The sequence below is a fragment of the Astyanax mexicanus genome, chromosome 10 (assembly GCF_023375975.1).
Source record: "Astyanax mexicanus isolate ESR-SI-001 chromosome 10, AstMex3_surface, whole genome shotgun sequence".
NCBI classification, from domain to species: domain Eukaryota; kingdom Metazoa; phylum Chordata; class Actinopteri; order Characiformes; family Acestrorhamphidae; genus Astyanax; species Astyanax mexicanus.
Genome location: NC_064417.1, coordinates 8792445 through 8817250, shown reverse-complemented (window position 1 = coordinate 8817250; position 24806 = coordinate 8792445). Strand labels below are relative to the sequence as shown.

At 35.6% G+C, this 24806-nt stretch overlaps 1 protein-coding gene across 4 annotated transcripts in view; it reads right to left on the bottom strand.

The window, feature by feature from the left end:
- The window catches only part of ntrk3a (neurotrophic tyrosine kinase, receptor, type 3a), a 438952-nt gene that overhangs the window by 257949 nt on the left and 156197 nt on the right, over positions 1-24806 (bottom strand). For all 4 annotated transcript variants that reach the window (XM_049483984.1, XM_049483986.1, XM_049483985.1 and 1 more), the window contains exon 4: positions 1106-1174. In XM_049483984.1, the coding sequence (XP_049339941.1) occupies positions 1106-1174 (69 nt within the window). The remainder of the gene's footprint in view (positions 1-1105; positions 1175-24806) is intronic.

Sequence of the window (24806 nt, the reverse complement as noted above, 5' to 3'; positions counted from 1 at the left end):
AAAATTGTATTCTTTAAATATGTTTTACAAATCCAGTACAAAGCTAAAAACATAAACCTGGTCTTGGCTGACTGAATGTACAGTACCAGTCAAAATTAATTATACATTTTTTTTTACATTTTAAATAAATACTAAAGTCATCCAGACTATGAAGGAACACACAATGAATCATAAATTAAATTTAAAACAAAATGTGTTAAACAAGCCAAAATACTCTGTGAAGCATGTAGGTGCTCTTATCTGGGGAGCTGTTTGTTAACTTGTGGTTTCTGAGGCTGATAACCCTGAACAACTTATCCTGTGCAACAGAGGAAACTCTTGCTCTTCCTTTTCTGGGGCATTCCCGATGAGAGCCAGTTTCATCATACTTTCAACATACTGAAAGTTTTTTCCAATTGACTGATCTATATTTCTTAAAATCATTTTTCATTACTTAGTTGAGCAGTTCTCACCATAATCTGGATTAGAACATTACTCAAATAGAGTTATTCACTGTATACCTGTAACTCTACCTCTTTAAAACGTTACAACTGATGCTCTCAAACACATTTAGAGGAAAACAAATTCAAGAAATTAACTCTTGACAAGTTCAGCACAGCTGAAAAGGCCAAGATATGTAAATCATATAAAACATATTCTGGTTTGTTTCACATTTTTTTGTTTATTAAATAATCCCATATGTTTGTCTTCATGGTTGGATGACTTAACTTTAGTATTAGTAAAATCTACAATGCAACACAGATTTTAAGGTGCGACCAAACTTTTTACTGGTACTGTAACTGAATTAATCAGTATTTTTCTCCAAACTTTTTCACCTCAGGTTCAATATTCACCATTCTGAAACACCTGTTACAGCGTTAGCAAGACTTGCTCATCAGCTAATTTTATGATTCGAGTACAGAAAAACATGAGCTACTGAAGTGTGAGCCGACCACAACACCACCGCAGGGGCAAAACACTGCTGTGAGGTAAACAACAGCCAGACACAACAGGTGTGTGATGTAAGAGAACATAATAGGAAACAGTATTACAGAGTAAAATCAATATGGGAAAGTGAAGCAAACAGTAAAAAAGTGAAAACCAAACAGGAGCAAGTTGCACTTACAGATCAATAAGCTGCAGATGCTGGAACAGCTGCCAGGAAAGAGTGGACAGGGGGTTCCGCGAGAGGTTTCTGCAGGAAAAGAGAGAAAGAGAGAGAAAGAGAGAGAGAGAGAGGTAAGCATTTTATATAAGAGGCTTATGTTCTACCACAGTGTATATCACAATACCTACATTTACATTTTTGTATATATATATATATATATATATATATATATATTAATCCTAATACTGTAGACTGTAGCTTCCTCAGAGATTATATAGTAAAAAAAAAACGGTGTTAAATCGGCTATGTATCAGAATTTTTACCCAAATTATGGTCTTGGTGAGTGGCTGATATTTCTTTAAATAGCCAATCCCAAGATTCTGCTAGATTTGCAAATTATTAATTATACTATTACTGCATGAAACTTCTGCATTTACAAGATGCAGCAGTTCCGGGTTCAACAGATACATGGAACTGAACTTGCCAATGCTCTGGCATTTTATTATTATTATTATTTTTTTTTTTACAATTTATTTTGCAAACCCATACTCATTCATTGAATGTAACATTAACACACCTTATGAGGGAAGCAGAGGGAAAAAAAATAACCCCGGTAACAGGATAACCCTCTTGAGAGTACATCCCTCAGCTCAGTACAGTAAGTATCAAAACACAGCAGATCTAACAAACACCACTAACCTCAGAAAACAGAAACAGAACGTTCATTTAAAATCCACTGGATTTCTTATCAGGTGCTTGTGCATCATAGTGTTTAAATAGTAATTGATTCCAAAAAGAAAAGAAAAAGTTAATCTTAAAAGAGACAAGGCGAACATTATGGAAGCCCTGCATGAGGAAGCATTACCAAATTTGTCTGAAAAAGTTAAATAGTAACAGCCATTGACCAATCATTGTAAAAAAAAAAGATAATCTGCAATTTTATCCTCAAAAACACAGATCGCTTTATTTCTAATGATGCTGCTTTTCAATGTTTTTCAGTTTTTTTATTAATATATACACACAAATGTCTGCAGAAAGGTGTTGAAGCGAGCACAAAGGACATAAACAAGAACACAAAGAGGCAGACTCCAGCTCAGACAACCCAATAAGCGCAGACTTGATCATTTTCAAGGCGACAAATTAAATAGAGACAGAGAAGGCCAGGGTTCTAAAAGCCCGTAAATTCAATCCGCTGGAGGAGAGGTAGAGCAGATAAGACTCTGTCTCCAGCAAGCTGCTTTAAAACACAACAGGCTGAGATGCATTAGCTGCAAACAGCAGTGAAAGGCCCTCGCAATGATGTTTGCGCGCAGTCCGCGGGGACGACTCCAGTAAATAATAAATGGAAAAGGCATGTGGAAAATGAAAAGCAATAAGTGATAAGATGCAGCCGCTTTTTTTTTTATTCCCAGCAAACACAATGCTCCGAACCCACAATGACATTGGAGTGATATTTAAGAGACGTCATTTGGGATAGGCTCATCTTTCAGCTCCACTCTGCAAACACACACAGACACACACACACACAGACAGACAGACACACCCACAGAGCTTTTATACACCAGGGATGTAAAAAAAAAAAAAAAGAAATGCGTCGATTTTGAAGCAGTGATTTAATAGCTTTGACTCTGGAATGCTATATTATAGTAGTAATAATATTTGTAATTCACTCATAGTCAAGTTAGCACTCAAATTTGGGCTATTTTTTAAGCAGTGCTACTTGTACTACTATATTTCACCACTGTATCATTTGTTTTGTTTGGTTACAAACATTGTAACAATACAGACGTAGATGAGGCTTTAATACTAGGGGTAAAAAAAAAGGAAAACGTAGTTGTAATACAAGTGATGGTCAAAACCAGAGAGAGAATAAACTGATATACCAGAGCAAAAAAAAAACGCTAGACAAAAGATAAAACCTGAGCCAAAAAAATACAGTCCAAAGAAACAGGAAACACAGTACAAATAGAGCAAAAAGGCTAGCCGAAAATCAAAGTCAAACACAGAAATACAATCAGAAATAGAATCAGAGAATGCTCGGTACGACACTGGATAAACAGTGGCAATACTTTGCGACAAACAATACAAACAAACAGGTTTATATACAACTTAGTGTATAACTTGTAATGTAACTTAGTTACGCCTGAAAAAAATTATAGAACTCTAGGGATAAAAAAAAAGAGTGTGAGAAAGTGAAGCGACTGGCTGAGCCAGAACATGTGATATTGTTAGATGCATGCTGGGGATTGTAGTTCTGGAGAGGCTGAGATGTCCATTGACAAGAAGGGGAAAGGTAGAATAAGGAACTACAATGTCCGTATCAGACATGTCAGACTTATCACCATTATGCCAAAAACATAAGAAAATAAGGAAATGAAATAAATGCTGAACCACCAAAATAAACCAAATCAAATAAATGATTTTCACCAGGTAAGTAGAAAGGTAGGCAGATTTATTTTCCACACATTCTCCACTGGGTAGAGGTCAGGACTGCAGGCAAGTCAGTTCATACTCATACCTTCTTCTTCTTCTACAGCTTTTGTAATGTGTGCTTTTACATTATCTTGTTGAAAAATGCATGGCATCTTAATGGCAACATATGTTGCTCTAATATATACAGTCATATGAAAAAGTTTGGGCACCCCTATAAATCTTAATCATTTTTAGTTCTAAATATTTGGGTATTTGCAACAGCCATTTCAGTTTGATATATCTCTTCTCTCTCCATCAGTCAACAATACAGCGCACTTTGCACAAGGAGATGCTGCATGGGAGAGTGATGCGAAAGAAGCCATTTCTGCAAGCACGCCACAAACAGAGTCGCCTGAGGTATGCAAAAGCACAGGCTTCTTTCGCATCACTCTCCCATACAGCTTCTCCTTGTGCAAAGTGCGCTGTATTGTTGACTGATGCACAGTGACACCATCTGCAGCAAGATGATGCTGCAGCTCTTTGGAGGGGGTCTGTGGATTGTACTTGACTGTTCTCACCATTCTTCTTCTCTGCCTTTCTGATATTTTTCTTGGCCTGCCACTTCTGGGCTTAACAAGAACTGTCCCTGTGGTCTTCCATTTCCTTACTATGTTCCTCACAGTGGAAACTGACAGGTTAAATCTCTGAGACAACTTTTTGTATCATTCCCCTGAACAACTATGTTGAACAATCTTTGTTTTTAGATCATTTGAGAGTTGTTTTGATGAGCCCATGATGCCACTCTTCAGAGGAGATTCAAATAGGAGAACAACTTGTAATTGGCCACCTTAAATACCTTTTCTCATGATTGGATACACCTGGCTATGAAGTTCAAAGCTCAATGAGGTTACCAAACCAATGTTGTGCTTCAGTAAGTCAGTAAAAAGTAGTTAGGAGTATTCAAATCAATCAAATGATAAGGGTGCCCATACTTTTGCACCGGTCAAATTTTGGTTTAATGCATATTGCACATTTTCTGTTAGTACAATAAACCTCATTTAATTCCTGAAATATTACTGTGTCCATCAGTTATTAGATATATCAAACTGAAATGGCTGTTGCAAACACCCAAATATTTAGAACTAAAAATGATTAAGATTAATAGGGGTGCCCACATTTTTTCATATGACTGTATATGTTCTTTTCTTCATTTATACTGTCATCTCATAAACATAAACATAAAGTTGGTGCAGTGAGCAAGGCGTCCATTTTTCCAATACTGTAGATGGATGCTTCTGGACATGGTTTACATTAAGGCTTCTCCTTCTAATTTTCCTTATCTTTCTCAAAGAAACAAGATATAAAACATGTTGATAACCTAGGGATTATCTGCCCATCTTTGCTACATCAAGTCATGGTTAAATCAACTATTGACTTCACATGTTTAAAATTGCACTATTAATTTATTAATTAATTTATTTAGTTATATATATTTTTTTTTTGCCTCATTACTAATTTTCTTGTCAGCCCAATTTTTTTAATGTTAATTTTTTTGCAATGCTAAAAGGCAGGACAACATTAACTACTATCTGCAATAAAATAAAAGAAAGACCGAATTTTAATTCCATATAGAGACGAATTTCCAACCAATATGTGTAAATGTGATGATCCTTAAAATAGGTATAGAACCTTTACATCAAGTAAAGCCCATCTTCTCCACAGAACCTGTCATAGCACCTACATTTTTAAATGTAGATCTCACCATGTCTCTCTAAAATAATATTCTAAATCCTCCCACTAATTAAATCAGTGTGAGATCTGTAATTTGCACTCTGAACACACATACCATACAGGGCAGGGACAGTAAGAACCCTCTTACAATGCAGACCCCCAAACCTAAGGTCTTCACCAGCAGCCCCTTCTTATCAATATGCATCGAATACTTCCCTTCACACAAAGGCCAACCCTGGCCTGGTTAAATCCCATCACCATTGGCTGACAGGTAATCGATGAGTTCCAGTGTGTGCGTGGGTTTGGGCCCAGGTGACCACAGCTGCCCCGACTGGCTGTCCCTGACCTCTTACACCCCTTAACATCCTCTCTAACTGATAACACCGACCCACAGAAACACAGCGGCTATTCAGCTGCACTCAAACAGCACGACTTCAGGATTCTCAACGCTTATTCGGAGATTATCAACATCCGCTCTGTGGTCAGAAACTGACCATTTGTGAAGGACTAGAACATGGGCTATACCACCAGCAAGGAGGAGCTGTAGGGGGAGGGGTTTCTGATGAGGTGGCCAGTAGTAAGAGGAATAGATAGACAGACATCTCCAGTTCAGTCGATTTTAATCACACCAAAGATTTTCAATAATATTCAGGTCTTGGAATTGAGATGATCATTCCAGAATGTTGTACTTGTTCCTCTGCATGAATGCTTCAGTAGATTTTCAGCAGTGTTTAGTGTTTAGGGTAATTTTCTTGTTGAAGTACCCAGCTCCGGCGCTTTAACTTCAACTTTCTCACTGATTCTTGAATATTGTTCTCAAGAATCTACTGATATTGACTGGAATCCATTTGACTCTCAACTTTAACAAGATTCCCAGTACCTTCACTTGTCCCACACAGCCCCACAGCATGATAAAACCACCACCAAATTTTACTGTGGGGAGCAGTAAAGTGTTTGTCTTGAAATGCTGTGTTCTTTTTCCGCCATGCATAAAAACCACCCTCCAAATAAGTCAATTTTAGTTTCATCGGTCCACAGCACCTTATTCCAAAATGAAGCTGGAAGCTTCTCCAAATGTGCTTTAGCTTTAGCATACCTCAAGTGACTCTGTTTGTGGCATGTGCTCAGAAAAGGCTTCTTCTGCATTGACTATGACTGTTCTCACCGTCCTTCTCCTCTGCTTATTTGGGATTTTTTTTGTCTGCCAATTCAGGCCTTAACTTGAGCTGTGCCTGTGGTCTTCCATTTCCTCATTATGTTCCTCACAGTGGAAACTGACAGCTGAAATCTCTGAGATTTGAGCTTTTTGTATCTTTCCTCTAAACCATGATGTTGAACAATCTTAGTTTTCAGGTCATTTGAGAGTGGTGTTTTGAGGCTCCCATGTTGCCACTCTTCAGAGAAGATGCAAAGATGAAAAAAAAACCTTGCAATTGGCACCTTAACCCTTTCTCATAAATGAATTTACCTGTGTATCAAGGTATTCAAATCAATACCTTGCAAATGAAGAGTAATGGGTATCTGATAAAGTGACCAGGAAGCAGACAAACAGACATGCAGACAGACAGATAAATAGACAGACAATGAATTAGTGAAAGACTAGATTATGGCAGATGGGTTACACCACCAGCAAAAGTGAAATACACTAGGTAGTAGGAGTTTCTAATAAAATGGCCTCGGAATATCATGTTCCCACCTTCACACCTACAAAGCTTCAATAAAAAGAGGAACTACATAACCAGGAGAAGAGCACAGCACCCTCACATTCCACACATTCCCAGTATCGGATATTAAGCCTCCCTGGCTCTTCAGGAGTCATTTCTCTCTCTATGACAGTAAATATTCCTCCATTTCCAGTCTGTAAGTGGTTCCTTTCCCAGTACTTCAGTGCCAGTCCTCAGCGCTGGTGTTTGACTCCCTCTCCAAAAGCTGCATTAGTGACGGTGGCTGCCCTTTCAGCTACTAAAGCCTGCCGGCTTCTTACGGCTTACGGCTCAACCGGCCCTGCTCTCTATTTCCAGGCTAACATCCCTCCGTCCGGCTCAACAGATGAGCAGAGGGCACAGACACTGTCGAGTCCAAACGGATTCCTTCCAAATACATTACGTGCTTCACAGTACAGACCAACTTCATTCCCAAGATTTTTGGTTTGTCTTAATCAAGATTTGCTTGAGTAGTGTAGTCAATAGAGATCTGCCGCATCCCTCAGAGTTTGTCTCAGCGTTCTCTGGGCACAGTGCCTTCAGATAAACTCAGCGGCAGTTAATTGAACACTCAGGAGTTTACTGAGGAGACGACTGAGTATAAAACGCCCAGCAGATATTTCAGATCCAAATGAGACATCACACCTCAGACTTCAGAACGAGCCGTCAAACTGCAGGATTGCTGCATATTCTCTCTCAGACACTTCCAGTTAAAAATAAAAAGCAGCTGCCAAATTTCAAGAAACGATGAGCTGTCCATGGTGCTGAACTCCAATGTACTTCAACTGTTTATGCTTTATCAGAAACCTTTCCTTTTATAGCTCCAAATAGATGGTGACATAGCCAATCTGCCATCTTCTAGAACTCAGCATCTGACTGTATATATATTGCCTATATATTGTATATTTGTGTTCAGGCTAAGGCACATGGCGGTGCTCTTTGCTATCTTACACCCTGTCAACAGTCTATTTTCACTCCTTACTTTTGTCCAAAGGGACTTACAATAGTAAAGTACAAACGTAATAGAAGAGTTAAAGGTAAAACATATTTAGATAGGGCCTAAAGGAGGTCAAAAGGAAATAGTGGGTTAGAGGAGGAAAGGAGGGGAAGAAGGAAATGAGGTTAGAAGCAATTAGTTTGTTGTTAGAGGTGTTAGGAGAGTAAGTGCTCTTTGAGGAGCTCTGTCTTCATAAGTTTATTAAAGATAGCGAGAGATTCTCCTGATCTGGTAGTAGAAGGTAGTTTGTTAGAGGTGTTAGGAGAGTAAGTGCTCTTTGAAGAGCTCAGTCTTCAGGAGTTTATTAAAGATAGTGAGATATTCTCCTGATCTGGTAGTAGAAGGTAGTTAGTTAGAGGTGTTAGGAGAGTAGGTGCTCTTTGAAGAGCTCTGTCTTCAGGAGTTTATTAAAGATAGTGAGAGATTCTCCTGATCTGGTAGTAGAAGGTAGTTAGTTAGAGGTGTTAGGAGAGTAAGTGCTCTTTGAAGAGCTCTGTCTTCAGGAGTTTATTAAAGATAGTGAGAGATTCTCCTGATCTGGTAGTAGAAGGTAGTTTGTTAGAGGTGTTAGGAGAGTAAGTGCTCTTTGAAGAGCTCTGTCTTCAGGAGTTTATTAAAGATAGTGAGAGATTCTCCTGATCTGGTAGTAGAAGGTAGTTAGTTAGAGGTTTTAGGAGAGTAAGTGCTCTTTGAAGAGCTCTGTCTTCAGGAGTTTATTAAAGATAGCGAGAGATTCTCCTGATCTGGTAGTGGAAGGAAGTTAGTTAGAGGTGTTAGGAGAGTAAGTGCTCTTTGAAGAGCTCTGTCTTCAGGAGTTTATTAAAGATAGCGAGAGTTTAGGAATATCTCTTATAATTGATGGGTTTGGTGGTCAGGAAGTGAGGTGTGTTCAGGTACATTTCTGGAATGTTGTTTATTTTGGTGGCACAACTGACTGAAATGAACCTAAACCATTAAAATAGCAATGTGCCAAAGTCATAGCACACCTGGCTCTTAAAGGGAATAGTGAGTGACACATTCATTGTTTTAGTTTCATGTTACACACATAATAATAATTATAATAATTAAGAGAATTAGTACTACTTGTATAGGTTAAGGGTTGCCTTAAGATTGCTGAATTAGGTTCCAAAAAGTTCAAATGCAAAGTATCTACAAACAGTACAACAACCTCTTACACACACTATCTTTGAAACACTGCTTGCTCAGCCCTCCTCCCTCACCTTATATTTACTTCCTGTTTTTGTTCCCTGAAAATATTATCAGATTGGCTGATGTGGTCATAATTGACATCAAATGTAATATAAATGTTTATTAAATGTGACTCTGTTGCAACAAAACATTAAATTGAAAGTGTTGCATTGCATTATTTTACACTGAAAACTGTACTGTAGGTATCTATTCATTCATTACTAGTCCTAATATTTATGTCCATATATTGTATATAGCATTCTACAAAAGTAACATATGAATGTGTTAGGTTAGTGTGCGTCAGAGTGTGTGTATCTGTGTGTATGTGTGTGTGTGTGTGTGTGTCAGAGAGCAATGCTAAAGAGCTTCTCCTGACGGCCCGCCGCATCTCCAGTGGCAGCGACGCACTGCCGGCTTGTTTCCATGGCAACCGTGAGCTAAGGATTCTCTCACCTTCTCTGTTCCCCTGTTTTCCCTTTGGCACAGGCGGGAGGCAGGGAGTGAAACCTCCGCTACGCTAATGGCTAACCGCTCGCTAACGCACACCCCCTCCGCCGACCAACCCAGCACCTCTGCGGAGGCAAAATATCAAAACACGCGCAAACACTCGCACACCGAACACACACACAAATACACACACATTTACACACACACACACACACACACACAAATACACACACATGCAAACAGAATCAACAAAATAAGGCCAGGCACTGCCGCTATCGCCCAACTTGCCCTCCGCATTCTAATCACCTCATTAAACTGATAATGAGATTATTAAAGCAGCGTCCGCAGGGATGCTCTCCGCTTCAGCCGTTTGTCCTGCGCAGCATTACGATTCCTAGCACACAAAAGCCGAGTTCATCTGGACAATGAGAGCTAAAACACCGCGTCTAGTGGATCAGCCGGCCTGAATCAACAAAGCTCCGGCGGAGCTGTTTGTCCGACCACGGCGGCCGCCACACTGAATATAATCACAAACCTGAGAATGGAAAATGTCCTCTCAAGGACTTCAGCGCCGGTGAGAATTGCCTCTCCAGCGTGTATTATAGCTACCATTGTGAACCTGGACAAGCTTTTCCGGAACTCTCACTAATGAGAGACTGTAGATATATATATACAGGGGTTGGACAATGAAACTGAAACACCTGGTTTTAGACCACAATAATTTGTTGACGGACAGTTCTGGTGGAAACGGGAGAGTTGAGGTGCACATTGAATTCTGCCGTGATTTGAGCAGCCGTGGTTTTATGTTTTTTGGATACAATCCGGGTTAGCACCCGAACATTCCTTTCAGACAGCTTCCTCTTACAGCGTCCACAGTTAATCCTGTTGGATGTGGTTGGTCCTTCTTGGTGGTATGCTGACATTACCCTGGATACCGTGGCTCTTGATGCATCACAAAGACTTGCTGTCTTGGTCACAGACGCGTCAGTTCTCAGTTTTCAGTCAAAAACACACATTCTGAAGTAAAATCATCTCTGAGTTTCCCAGTGGCTGTGTGTATACACCAGCTTAGAACGTCATATCAACATTTGGGCTTGTAAACAATGTTTTGATTTTGAATCATTGATTTGAATCTGCACTTGATTCGTAAACCGATTCACTCAATCAGTCGACTCGACACTCAATCCATTGTGTAAGATATTCAAAGCATCCCAAAACATCACACAGATCACATGATTTTTTTTACAAAATATCAGCAGATTTTAAAGTTTAAATGTAGTTTTTCTTTTAGACTGCACTTGATATACTTGATATACAAAGTTCTTGAAATGTTTCCGATTGACTGACCTTCATTGCTTAAAGTATTTTTTTTTTCTAAACTTCATTCAGTAATTCTTACCATAATATGGATTAGAATAATATTCAAATTGGTCTATTCACTGTATACCTACTCTACCTCTTCACAACTTTACAACTGATGCTCTCAAACACATTAAGAGGCAAGAAATTAGAAATTAGTTCAGCACAGCTGTTAACTGATATATATATATATATATATATATATATATATATATATATATATATATTCACACTAATTAGCAGCTGTAGATCCACCTCACTTTATATAACAGACTTTAAAAGCTGCTTCCCAACAGAAAAAATATTCTCATTATCTAGAAATGTCTGTGCATTTAAATGAAAAGGAACAGTCAGACGCTGCTCTGCTTTGTGGAGATTCCCGTTTGAGGCAGTAAATAGAAGAAGAACATCACTTGCGGATGAGAGAAAAGACCTCCAAAGGAGATAAAACAGGCAGGATTAATCAGAAAATAGAGTGTCGTAAATTGGAGAAGTGTGGGAATTTTCTTGTCCCCAGAGGAACAAACACTCTGCTTCAGACTGTCACACACACACACACACACACACACACAGTCAATTACAGCGATGACTTTGAGGAGAGCAGGATGAAGGTGGGATAGAAGAAGGCGAAAACAGGAGCAGCTTGTTAGCAGGATGACTACACACATATACTGAAGTGAGTTTATATAAGGGTGTGCAGATATTGCTGTGATAGCGTGTGTTTTTGGAGTGCTTGTGGTTTTTACACTGACATGCCATGACTTTTATGACGTTCAATGGAATTTAAAGAACGCTTTAATGTACCGTACTGACCTGTGAGATACATGGGTTGGACAATAAAGCTGAAACACCTGGTTTTAGACCACAATAATTTATTGTCTCGAAGGACAGATCTGTTAAAAACAGGAGAGTCGAGGTGAACATTGAATTCTGCCGTGATTTGAGCAGCCGTGGTTTTATGTTTTTTGGATACAATCCGGGTTAGCACCCGAACATCCCTTTCAGACAGCTTCCTCTTACAGCGTCCACAGTTAATCCTGTTGGATGTGGTTCGTCCTTCTTGGTTCGTATGCTGACACTACCCTGGATACCGTGGCTTTTGATGCATCACAAAGACTTGCTGTCTTGGTCACAGATGCGTCAGCAAGACGTGCACCAACAATTTGTCCTCTTTTGAACTCTGGTATGTCACCCAAATGCAATATTTTGAGTAAAACTGTGCTCTTACCCTGCTAATTGAACCTTCACACTCTGCTCTTACTGGTGTTATGTGCAATTAATGATGATTGGCCACCAGACTGGTCCAATTTAGCCATGAAACCTCCCACACTAAAATGACAGGTGTTTCAGTTTCATTGTCCATCCCCTGTATGTTTGTGTCGCCTACTGCATTACATGTGGATGGGATTTCTGCCAATAGTTTCACATTCTTTGCAAAGGCAATTCCAGCCAGATACCGCTGGTCACGATCATTACCACCCACTGCACTGTCCACTGTGGGTGTTAATGCCCTTAATGGTGAAATACAAATGCCTGCACAACTTTTGTAATGGGATGTCCCATCCATCTGACACCAACTATCAAAAGTAATATGAATGATTCAGTATATACTATAAATTATCTATTATCTACTATAAATTAGACAGTATCTACTATAAATGATCTAGTAACTACTATAAATGATTCAGTATTTACTATAAATGATCTATTAACTACTATAAATGATTCAGTATCTACTATAAATGATTCAGTAACTACTATAAATGATTCAGTAACTACTATAAAGTATCCAGTAACTACTATAAATGATTTGGTATCTACTATAAATTATCTAGTAAATACTAAAAATGATTCATTGTCAACTATATATGATTCATTAACGTCTATAAACGATTCAGTATCTACTATAAATTATCTAGCAACTCGTACAAATGATTCAGTATCTAATATGAATGATTCAGTAACTTATATAAATCATCCAGTATCTAATATAATAGATCTAGCAACTAGTACAAATGATTTATTAGTATTTACTAAAAACAATTCAGTATCTACTATAAATTATCTAGTTACTACTGTAAATGTTTCTTTATCTACTATAAATGAATCTCTGTTTCTACTATTTAAGATTCAGTTACTTGTTCAGTAACTACTATAAATTACTTTGTCTACTAGACATGATTCAGTAACTGTCATACATGATTCTGTATCTACTATGCGTGATTCAGTAACTTCTAGAAATGGTTCAGTATCTACTATAAATGATTCAATTACTTCTGTAAATTACTCTGTCTACTACAAATGATTCTGTAACTGCTATACATGATTCTGTAACTACTATAAATGAATCAGTAACTGCATATACTGCTTTGATTCACCAGCACCTCTGGACCAGGGAAATCTTCTCCACGTAAACTGCAGCCAACAGGTGCCACCCCCGCAGATGGGTAGAGGACTGACACACACACACACACACACACACACACACACACACACACACACACACAGGTGGCACACATTTGGCACAGCATTTTATATCAGAGCGAGCATGTTTTATTAGAGCACACCTGCAAACTGAGCAAATTAATGACAGCATTACAGAAGACCCAGTCTGAGAGTTTAAACACAGCATTAGGGAACCAGTGCACAGGTTCTTCAGAAGTTCTTTAACACCAAGAATCCTTCACTATAAATGATTCCGTGTCAATTATACATATTTCACCTGCTACTATAAATGATTCTGTATTAGAATCTGTTATACAAGACTGTGTATCTATTCTCTGTTAGTGATTCTATCTGCTATTAGTGATTCTGTGTCTGCGACTAAGGGATTTTGAGTCTATTACTAATGATTCAGTATACACTATTAGTGGTTCTGTGTTTACTACTAATGATTCAGTATCTATTATTAGTGATTCTGTATCTACTATTAATGATTCAGTATCTACTATTACTGATTCTGTGTTTACTACTAAAGATTCAGTATCTATTATTAGTGATTCTGTATCTACTATTAATGATTCAGTATCTACTATTACTGATTCTGTGTTTACTACTAATGATTCAGTATCTATTATTAGTGATTCTGTATCTACTATTAATGATTCAGTATCTACTATTACTGATTCTGTGTTTACTACTAAAGATTCAGTATCTATTATTAGTGATTTTGCATCTACTCCTAATGATTCAGTATCTACTATTACTGATTGTGTGTCTATCACTAATGATTCAGTATCTACTATTAGTGATACTGTCATCTACTTGTAAATGATTCCGTATCTATAATTAGTGACTCTGTCTACTACTAATGAATCAGTATCTATTATTAGTGATTCTGTATCTATTACTAATGATTCAGTATCTACTATTACTGATTCTGTGTCTATTACTAATGATTCAGTATCTATTATTAGTGATACTGTCATCTACTTCTAAATGATTCAGTATACACTATTAGTGGTTCTGTGTTTACTACTAATGATTCAGTATCTATTATTAGTGATTCTGTATCTACTACTAATGATTCAGTATCTACTATTACTGATTGTGTGTCTATTACTAATGATTCAGTATCTATTATTAGTGATACTGTCATCTACTTGTAAATGATTCCGTATACACTATTAGTGATTATGTGTCTACTACTAATGATTCAGTAGCTACTATTAGTGATTCTTTGTCTACTACTAATGATTCAGTATCTACTATTAGTGATACTGTCATCTACTTGTAAGTGATTCAGTATCTATTATTAGTGACTCTGTATCTACTACTAATGATTCAGTATCTACTATTAGTGATACTGTCATCTACTTGTAAGTGATTCAGTATCTATTATTAGTGACTCTGTATCTACTACTAATGATTCAGTATACGCTATAAGTGATTCTGTGTCTACTACTTATGATTCAGTATCTGCTATTACTGATTCTTTGTTTACTACTAATGATTCATTATCTACTATAAGTGACTCTGTGTCTACTACTAATGATTCAGCATGTACTATTACTGATTCTGTGTCTACTACTAAAGACCCAGTATCTACTATAAGTGATTCTGTGTCTACTACTGATGATTCAGTATCTACTATAAGTGATTCTCTGGCTACTACAAATAATTCAGTAGATGATGCTGTATCTTCTATAAATAATCTTGTATCTCAACTATAAATGACTTTGAATCAACTGATGGTTAAATTATTACTGTATATACAATTTTTGATACACTAGTGTTAAAAAGGATTAAATAACTGCTAAAAAGATTCAGGATTCAGTATAAAGTATCCAGTATCTACTATGAAATTATTGTCAATTGTTAATAATTCAGATTTTTGAAAGACAGTGTGTGTAAAGGATTTCTATATATATACCCCCCCACCCACCCACACACCTCTGCTACTCTCTCTTTTTCTCTTACAACACTTTTTACGCTGTATTGTTTCTCACAGCCTCTCTCTCCACTCTTTTTTCTCCCTCTCTTTTTTCTCACGTCTCTCTCTCTCTCTCTCTCTCTCTCTCTCTCTTTCTCTTTTTCTCTCTCCCTTACTTCTCTTGTTTCTCATAGCCTCTCTCTCTCTCTCTCTCTCTCTCTCTTTGTGTCAGCAGTGCAGCGCTCCGTTTGTTTTGTTTATTTGAGTTTTCCGGCGCTCCGTCTTTTCCTCCACGCTTGTCTGCCTCAGACAGCTGTCAGTTACTCAGCTCCTCTCCGACTCGTCCCAGATCCTTTATTCAGCTTTTAAATGCTACACTCCCTCATTCCTCACCACACACACACACACTCACACACACACACACACACACACTCAAACACACACACACACGCACACTAACTAATAAAGAGAGAGCGAAAGAGAGAGAGAGAGTTTTCTTTCTTTAATGCAGACACAAAAGCTCAGCTCTGCAGTCTAATCTGCTCTGCTGTGGGTTTTTCTGCTGCTGTGTTTATTATATTGTATGATAGAACACAGCCCACAATCAGGAGACTAACAGTATAAATATGAGCAGCGGTGGTTACGACTCGTACAGCACCCTGAGAAACCCACCCCTTCAGCTGCCCACTACAAACAAAACACGACATCCCACCTCTCCTGCAACTCTCGGGGTTCTCCTGCACATTTATTGTTCTAACTCCCAGTTGATCATTGTAAATCTAATAAAGACAGCAGGTCTGCAGTGTTGGATATGTTTTTGAGAACGTATCAAAGTGAACCCTTTGATATCTTCATTTAACCCTCCGGTTATGTTCATTTGTCAGCAGTGGAACAGCAGTGGTGTTCCCGGGTCAATTTAACCTGGTGCATGTTTAATTATGCAAAAAATGTCTAAAACCATAAAAATCTTAACAAACAGTGTGAATATTTGATTACTAACTCCATTACTAATTATTCTATCAATATTTAAAGCAATGATTTAAATTCACTCGTTTTTCATAAAAAAGTAATACGTTTATACTTTTTTTAATGTTTCACTACTTTATTACTTTTTAAAACGCAATAGTTTTACATAACATTGAAAGATAACATTTTAATTTTGTGTTAGTTTTAGTTTTTGCAGGATTGATTACACTAATAAAGAAAGCAGAAAAAGTTCTATACTGAAAAAAAAATACTTTTAACATTTTTTTCTAAATATTCAAACTTTAACATGGGTTAATTTGACCCATAACATAACAGGAAAGTTAAATAAACATTGTATATAATATACAGGCTCAGCCTTGGCCATCATTAAAAAACACAGCAAAATCTGTTTTTTTTTTTTTTTTTGGAATAAACTCCCTGAGAGTTAATATCAACTAATTTTAAGTGTACTGTATATGCAAACGACTCTATAACAGAAAGAGTTAAAGTAACTCTTTCTGGGAGTTGGCCTTTTAACACCTGTTCAGTAAAATACAGCTCTCAGCTGGAGTTAATTTTAACATAAACTCCTTCACAGTGTTCACAATTAACCCATTTTGAAGTTTGAAGATTAAAAAAAATAGTTAAAATATTTTTTTTTCAGTATAAAACTTCTTCTGCTTTCCTTAATTAGCGTAATCATCAACATATATTATGAAAATGGAAGATGAAAAAAATGAAAAAAAATTCTCACATATTTGCAACAATCACCCCCTGCAAAAACTAAACTAAAACGGAAATGCAATGTTACGTTTCAAAGTTATGTAGAACTACAGTTTTATATGTTGGTCTTTCAAAAATAATAAAGTAGGGAAACATTTAAAAAAAAGGTTTTTTTTTTTTATGAAAAACGAGTGAATTTTCCTAATTGAACCAATTGTACCCTGTTAGAGGTAAGGAACAGTAATGCACTAAATATATGAATTATATTGAAAATAATTAGCAGTGAATTTAGTAATGAAATATTTACACTGCTTGTTAATTATTATTAAACATGCGACAGGTCAATATAACATAACATAACATAATAGGAGGGTTAATGCAAAAATGTGTGTTATTAAACTAATATTATTAAAAAAACTTTGTAATAATTTACAAAAAAGCATCATTACTGATTACAATAACATTCAGAATTTCATACTCAACAAGTGTATGCCAGTGTATATTTTTTTTATACTGCATTGCAGTTTTTAGTGCATTTCCAGCACTTTGTCACATTTTACAGTACAGACGATGGTAACTTGCTCTTATAGCCTACAACATGATGGCTAGGCAAACAACCATTATATTTATAAAGTATAATGGAATACCCAATGGAAGACTACACACTGATGGTAAGCTAGGACTGGGGGACATGCTTATTATGCAAATAAACACCTTGGAATAAACTCTTTATAAATACTACACCGCCAAAGAGTTCCCCTCAACTCAACTTAAGTTGGAGAATAAACTCAATCAATTTAACACTTTCACACATTTTTGTTTAACTCCAGATTTTCAAAAGTTCTGTAGTTACTGTAAAGCAACTTTCCAATTAAAATACTCTAAAGTAAAGTGATGTTGACACAGTCATTCAGTCTATTGGTGCTATAGTGATTAGTGCAGTATTTAGACTGAGTGTGAGAGCTGTTTCACGAGTCACGACCATATCAGCCGTTCCACAATAGAGAGACCCACTTGAAATGAGCTCCTCTCCTGAAACCCTTACGCTCCTTTTCTCCAGCAGTAAATGATAGCCTGCATCTCCTCTTAAGAAACCTTTCAGCGGACCACAGGACCGCGTTCCTGTTTCCTTGGAAACTGTTGCCGTGTTCAGAGGGACAGTACATTAAGCGTGTTGCTTTTAGTGTTGCTTTTAGTGCTGTTTGCTTCATTATAGGAGCTCAGTGTACCTGTGACCACGACCCTAATGGAGAACGCCACTCAATACCAAACCTCCACTATTACGCTGATCAGAGCAGCAAGACGCTGAACATAGAGTTTCTAACCTCAACAACCCAGACTAATGAGCATGACCTCACAATTTACTGACACCACTCACAAATATGAAGCAGTAGAAGACTGTGAGCCAGAAGCACTCTTATTTATTCTTTACCAATATTCTATGGAGGTCATTATGATGCAAAAACCTTGATGTAGGAACTTGTAGAATAGTATATGTACTTGTATTTTCAATTTGTATGTGTATATGTATTTGATGTGAGAACATTTAAAATGTAAATGCTATACTTGTATTATTAAAATTAGTACTTTTAACTTTTATCTAAAATTTTTATCTGTAGCTTTGATAAGAAAATGTGTTGAGAATGTGTTATATGTATTATATATTTGTATCAGTTAAAGGAGAACTTGTAAACTATAATTTGTACATGTGGTTTTGATAAAATAACGTGTGAAATTAATTCTATACTTGTGTTGATTAAAGGAGAACTTGTAAACTATAATTTGTATTTATAGTTTTGATAAAATAATGTGTTAAAATCATTATATACTTGTATTGATTAAAGGAGAACTTTTAAACTATAATTTGTATTTATAGTTTTGATAAAATAATGTGTTAAAATCATTATATACTTGTATTGATTAAAGGAGAACTTTTAAACTATAATTTGTATTTATAGTTTTGATAAAATAATGTGTGAAATTAATTCTGTACTTGTATTATTAAATTGAGAACTTGTAAACTATAACTTGTAAACGATACTTTTGATGAGATAATTAGTCAAATTAATTTTATACTTCTATTATTTAAGTAAAACCTGTAATATATTATTTTTTTTTCTGTAAAATTAATTTAATATTTGTATTATTTAAGTAAAACTTGTAAACTATTATTTGTGTCTATAGTTTTGATGAAAGAATTGGTCAAATAAATTATGTACTTGTATTATTTAATCAAGAACTTGTAAACTATAATTTGTATTTATAGTTTTGATAAAAGAATGTGTGAAATTAATTCTATGCTTGTATTATTTAAGTGAGAACTTGTAAACTATAACTTGTAAACAATAGTTTTGATGAGATAATTAGTCAAATTAATTCTATGCTTGTATTATTTAGGTAAAACCTGTAATATATCATTTGTTTCTGTAGTTTTGATGAGAGAATGTGTAAAATTAATTTAATATTTGTATTATTTAAGCAAAAACTTGTAAAGTATGATTTGTATCTATAGTTTTGATGAAAGAATTGTTCAAATAAATTCTATAATTGTATGATTTAATCAAGAACTTGTAAACTATCATTTGTATTTATAGTTTTGATCAAATTAAATTTGTAAATTTAATTTCATACTTAAGTTAAGTGAAACTTTGGAACTGTCATCTGTATTTGTAGTTTTGATGTGATAAAATTGTTTTTTTTTTTTATATGTAAATAACTTTACATACTAGTGTTTCCATTGTAAAAATGGAATAGATTGATTAACAGTTGCTAAGTGAAATGTTCATGCACATATATAGTTTATTATCATGCTTATTATACTTCATATTCATTCCACCCTACTGTGCTCTTATTATAAAGAGGATACATTAAAAGTCACTGAGTGAAATAATCATGCACAGATGCAGATTTATCAGCATTAGAAATGTACTTTCACCCAGGTGTGGTGTTCATATTTTTGTTACTCGTTTACTTTGTTACTTGTATTTAATTCAGCAAAATTAAGCAATTCTACATTAAAATGCTTTACACATGCTTGATTCACCTAAATTGCAAGCAATATAAACAGCTTACATGGTTAATATTTGCCCTTTACCTTTCTTATGTTACATTTCTTTCAAAAAGTGCTACACTTTTTTCTATAAGTTTTTTAATAAAATGTAAAAGAAAATGAATTAAACTCAAGATATGAGTAGAAAATTTGTTTAGTTTCAAATTTACAAATGAAGCAATGTTTATTAGCCCTTGGCCAAACATACTGTATGTAATATAAACGGTTGGGGGGGGGGGGGGGGGGGTTTGGTTGGTGGGTGTACAGTGTGTGTTTATGGAAAATGTGTTTTGATATATGTTTTTCACAAAAAAAATGAGCCAATGCCAATGAGTTTGAGTTAGAAAAAATATTTTTTTAGTATCATTTGATGAAAAATGAAAACGGGTCCCACAGACCCGAACACCACACAAGGGTTAAAGTAAAGCACTTTCTCAAGTCCTGGTTAAAGATGCTCCTTTATATCCTCAGTATGAAGATGCTTCAGGTTGACTTAAAATGACTGGATGAAGGAGTAGCACAGATAAACTTTATCAGCATGATTATTAAACTTTAAATCCACTCAGAACTCACTGTCCTCATGACTCTAGTTCCTCCTGTTCCCACTGTGATGTCAGAGTAACAGACTGCTCTATTGTTAAAATGTAGGAAAGGGACATTTTACTGGCATCATTATAATACTTTAAATCCACTCCTGCTGTATCACACCACCAACAGCAGACTGCTTTCCAACGCTGCCAGTAAAACCTTTTCCCTGCTGGGATCTGCTTATTAAAGTATGGAAATGAAACTTGATATGTTGAGCAGGTTGATTAAACAAACTTGCTAACATATATACTGTATATACAGTACAAGCCAAAAGTTTGGACACACCTTCTCTTTTTCAATGCAATTTCTTTTATTTTCATGACTATTCACATTGTAGATTCTCACTGAAGACATCAAAACTATGAATGAACACATGTGGAGTTTTATGTACTTAACAAAAAGATGTATATATTCTAGTTTCTTTAAAATAGCCCCTTTGCTCTGATTACTGCTTTGCACACTCTTGGCATCATTCTCTCAATGAGCTTCAAGAGGTGGTCACCTGAAATGAAAAGTTTTCCAAAAGTCTTGAAGGAAGGAGTTCCCAGAGGTGTTTATTAGCACTTGTTGCCCCTTTGTCTTCTTCACTCTGTGGTCCAGCTCACCCCAAACCATCTGGATTGGGTTCAGGTCCAGTGACTGTGGAGGTCAGGTCATTTTTTGTTAAGTACATAAAACTCCACATGTGTTCATTCATAGTTTTGACGCCTTAAGTGAGAATCTACAATATAAATAGTCATGAAAATAAAGAAAACGCATTGAATGAGAAGGTGTGTCCAAACTTTTGGCCTGTACTGTATATATACAGCTCTGGAAAAAAATGAGAGCACTTAAAAATGTTGAGTTTTGTTGATGTTACCAAATGGAAAACCTCTGGAATATAATCAAGAAGAAGGTGGATGATCACAAACCATCAAATCAAGCTGAACTGCTTGAATTTTTGCACCAGGAGTGACATAAAGTTATCCAAAAGCAGCGTGTAAGACTGGTGGAGAAGAACATGCCAAGATGCATGAAAACTCTAAAACGTAAAACTTACTTTATGAATATTAACTTGTTTTCATTGCATTTTTTTGTTATTTCAGCCATTTCTCATTGTCTGCAAATAAATGCTCTAAATAACTATATTCTTATTTGGGATTTGGAAGAATATTTGTCTGTAGTTAGAATAAAATGAAATTAAATAAGATTTTACTCAACACATTTTTTTTTTCAAAGCTGTATATTTCCATGCTTACAAAACTGTAGACAAAACAATCCTAACTTTTTTATCGACCAATTATTATTTACATATCTTTGCCTTAATTACACACTCACACACTGCCTAAAACAATCATCCCACCGCCTGTAATTTGCTTTAATTAGTCTGGTGTGTTTGTTTTGAGATGTAATGGTATGAAGGGAACAGGTATTCTGTTATTGCCGCAGTCTCGCTATGCTCCATCCTGCCTGGCTGGCTGCTCTAATCACAGCGCTATGAAAGCAGCGCTTGGGATTTGTGACAAAACTGAAAACAATGGGCTGGCACAACGGGAGCTAAAAACAGGTAACAATGCCAGAGCTCCAAAATGATGGCAGCTCTTATAAAATGTCAGGTCCGTATAAAGCTCCAGCATTGTTTTAGGACCAGCAGCAACATTATCCTTAAACATAGTGATCAGATTTCTGTCAGTGCACTCGGCCTTCACAGTGAAATTGAAGAAACGTAGCAGTGTGAAGTTGTTTTATTGGGTCTTGGCCTTTAAGAAAGGCAGAATTGAGCAAAACATACATAAAAACAGTGCTGTGCAAAGTCTTAGAGAGTTTGACACAGTCGAAGACCACTAAATATATGTTTATTTGATTTTAATATATTTTTATGTATAGTTATATACATTAATACACTTTAACTGGCCACATACTTTGTTTATTTTTGTTTATTCTAATGTTATATAGTCATATAGAGGTATACACTCTTACTGACCACTGCCTTTATGTTAATCTGGGTTTATTCTAATGTTATATAGAGTCATATAGAGGTATACACTCTTACTGACCACTGCCTTTATGTAAATCTGGGTTTTTTCTAATGTTATATAGAGTCATATACAGGTATACACTCTTACTGACCACTGCCTTTATGTAAATCTGGGTTTTTTCTAATGTTATATAGAGTCATATACAGGTATACACTCTTACTGACCACTGCCTTTATGTTAATCTGGGTTTTTTCTAATGTTATATAGAGTCATATAGAGGTATACACTCTTACTGACCACTGCCTTTATGTTAATCTGGGTTTATTCTAATGTTATATAGAGTCATATATACATTTACACTCTTACTGATCACTGCCTTTATGTAAATCTGGGTTTTTTCTAATGTTATATAGAGTCATATACAGGTATACACTCTTACTGACCACTGCCTTTATGTTAATCTGGTTTTTTTTCTAATGTTATATAGAGTCATATAGAGGTATACACTCTTACTGACCACTGCCTTTATGTAAATCTGGGTTTTTTCTAATGTTATATAGAGTCATATAGACATTTACACTCTTACTGATCACTGCCTTTATGTAAATCTGGGTTTTTTCTAATGTTATATAGAGTCATATACAGGTATACACTCTTACTGACCACTGCCTTTATGTTAATCTGGGTTTTTTCTAATGTTATATAGAGTCATATAGAGGTATACACTCTTACTGACCACTGCCTTTATGTTAATCTGGGTTTATTCTAATGTTATATACAGTCATATACAGGTATACACTCTTACTGACCACTGCCTTTATGTTAATCTGGGTTTATTCTAATGTTATATAGAGTCATATATACATTTACACTCTTACTGATCACTGCCTTTATGTAAATCTGGGTTTTTTCTAATGTTACATAGAGTCATATACAGATATACACTCTTACTGACCACTGCCTTTATGTTAATCTGGGTTTTTTCTAATGTTATATAGAGTCATATAGAGGTATACACTCTTACTGACCACTGCCTTTATGTTAATCTGGGTTTATTCTAATGTTATATATAGAGTCATATAGACATTTACACTCTTACTGATCACTGCCTTTATGTTAATCTGGGTTTTTTCTAATGTTATATAGAGTCATATACAGGTATACACTCTTACTGACCACTGCCTTTATGTTAATCTGGGTTTTTTCTAATGTTATATAGAGTCATATAGAGGTATACACACTTACTGACCACTGCCTTTATGTTAATTGGGATTTATTATAATGTTATATAGTTATACAGAGGTATACACTCTTACTGAGCACTGTCTTTATGTTAATTGGAGTTTATTATAATGTTATATAGTTATACAGAGGTATACACTCTTACTGACCACTGCCTTTATGTAAATCTGGGTTTTTTCTAATGTTATATAGAGTCATATAGAGGTATACACTCTTACTGACCACTGCCTTTATGTTAATCTGGGTTTATTCTAATGTTATATAGAGTCATATACAGGTATACACTCTTACTGACCACTGCCTTTATGTTAATCTGGGTTTATTCTAATGTTATATAGAGTCATATATACATTTACACTCTTACTGATCACTGCCTTTATGTAAATCTGGTTTTTTTCTAATGTTACATAGAGTCATATACAGATATACACTCTTACTGACCACTGCCTTTATGTTAATCTGGGTTTTTTCTAATGTTATATAGAGTCATATAGAGGTATACACTCTTACTGACCACTGCCTTTATGTTAATCTGGGTTTATTCTAATGTTATATATAGAGTCATATAGACATTTACACTCTTACTGATCACTGCCTTTATGTTAATCTGGGTTTTTTCTAATGTTATATAGAGTCATATACAGGTATACACTCTTACTGACCACTGCCTTTATGTTAATCTGGGTTTTTTCTAATGTTATATAGAGTCATATAGAGGTATACACACTTACTGACCACTGCCTTTATGTTAATTGGGATTTTTTATAATGTTATATAGTTATACAGAGGTATACACTCTTACTGAGCACTGTCTTTATGTTAATTGGAGTTTATTATAATGTTATATAGTTATACAGAGGTATACACTCTTACTGACCACTGACTTTATGTTAATTTGGGTTTATTTTAGTGCTATATAGAGTTATATAGAGGTTTACACTCTTACTATAACAGCTATATAGAGGTATACACTTTCTATTGTTT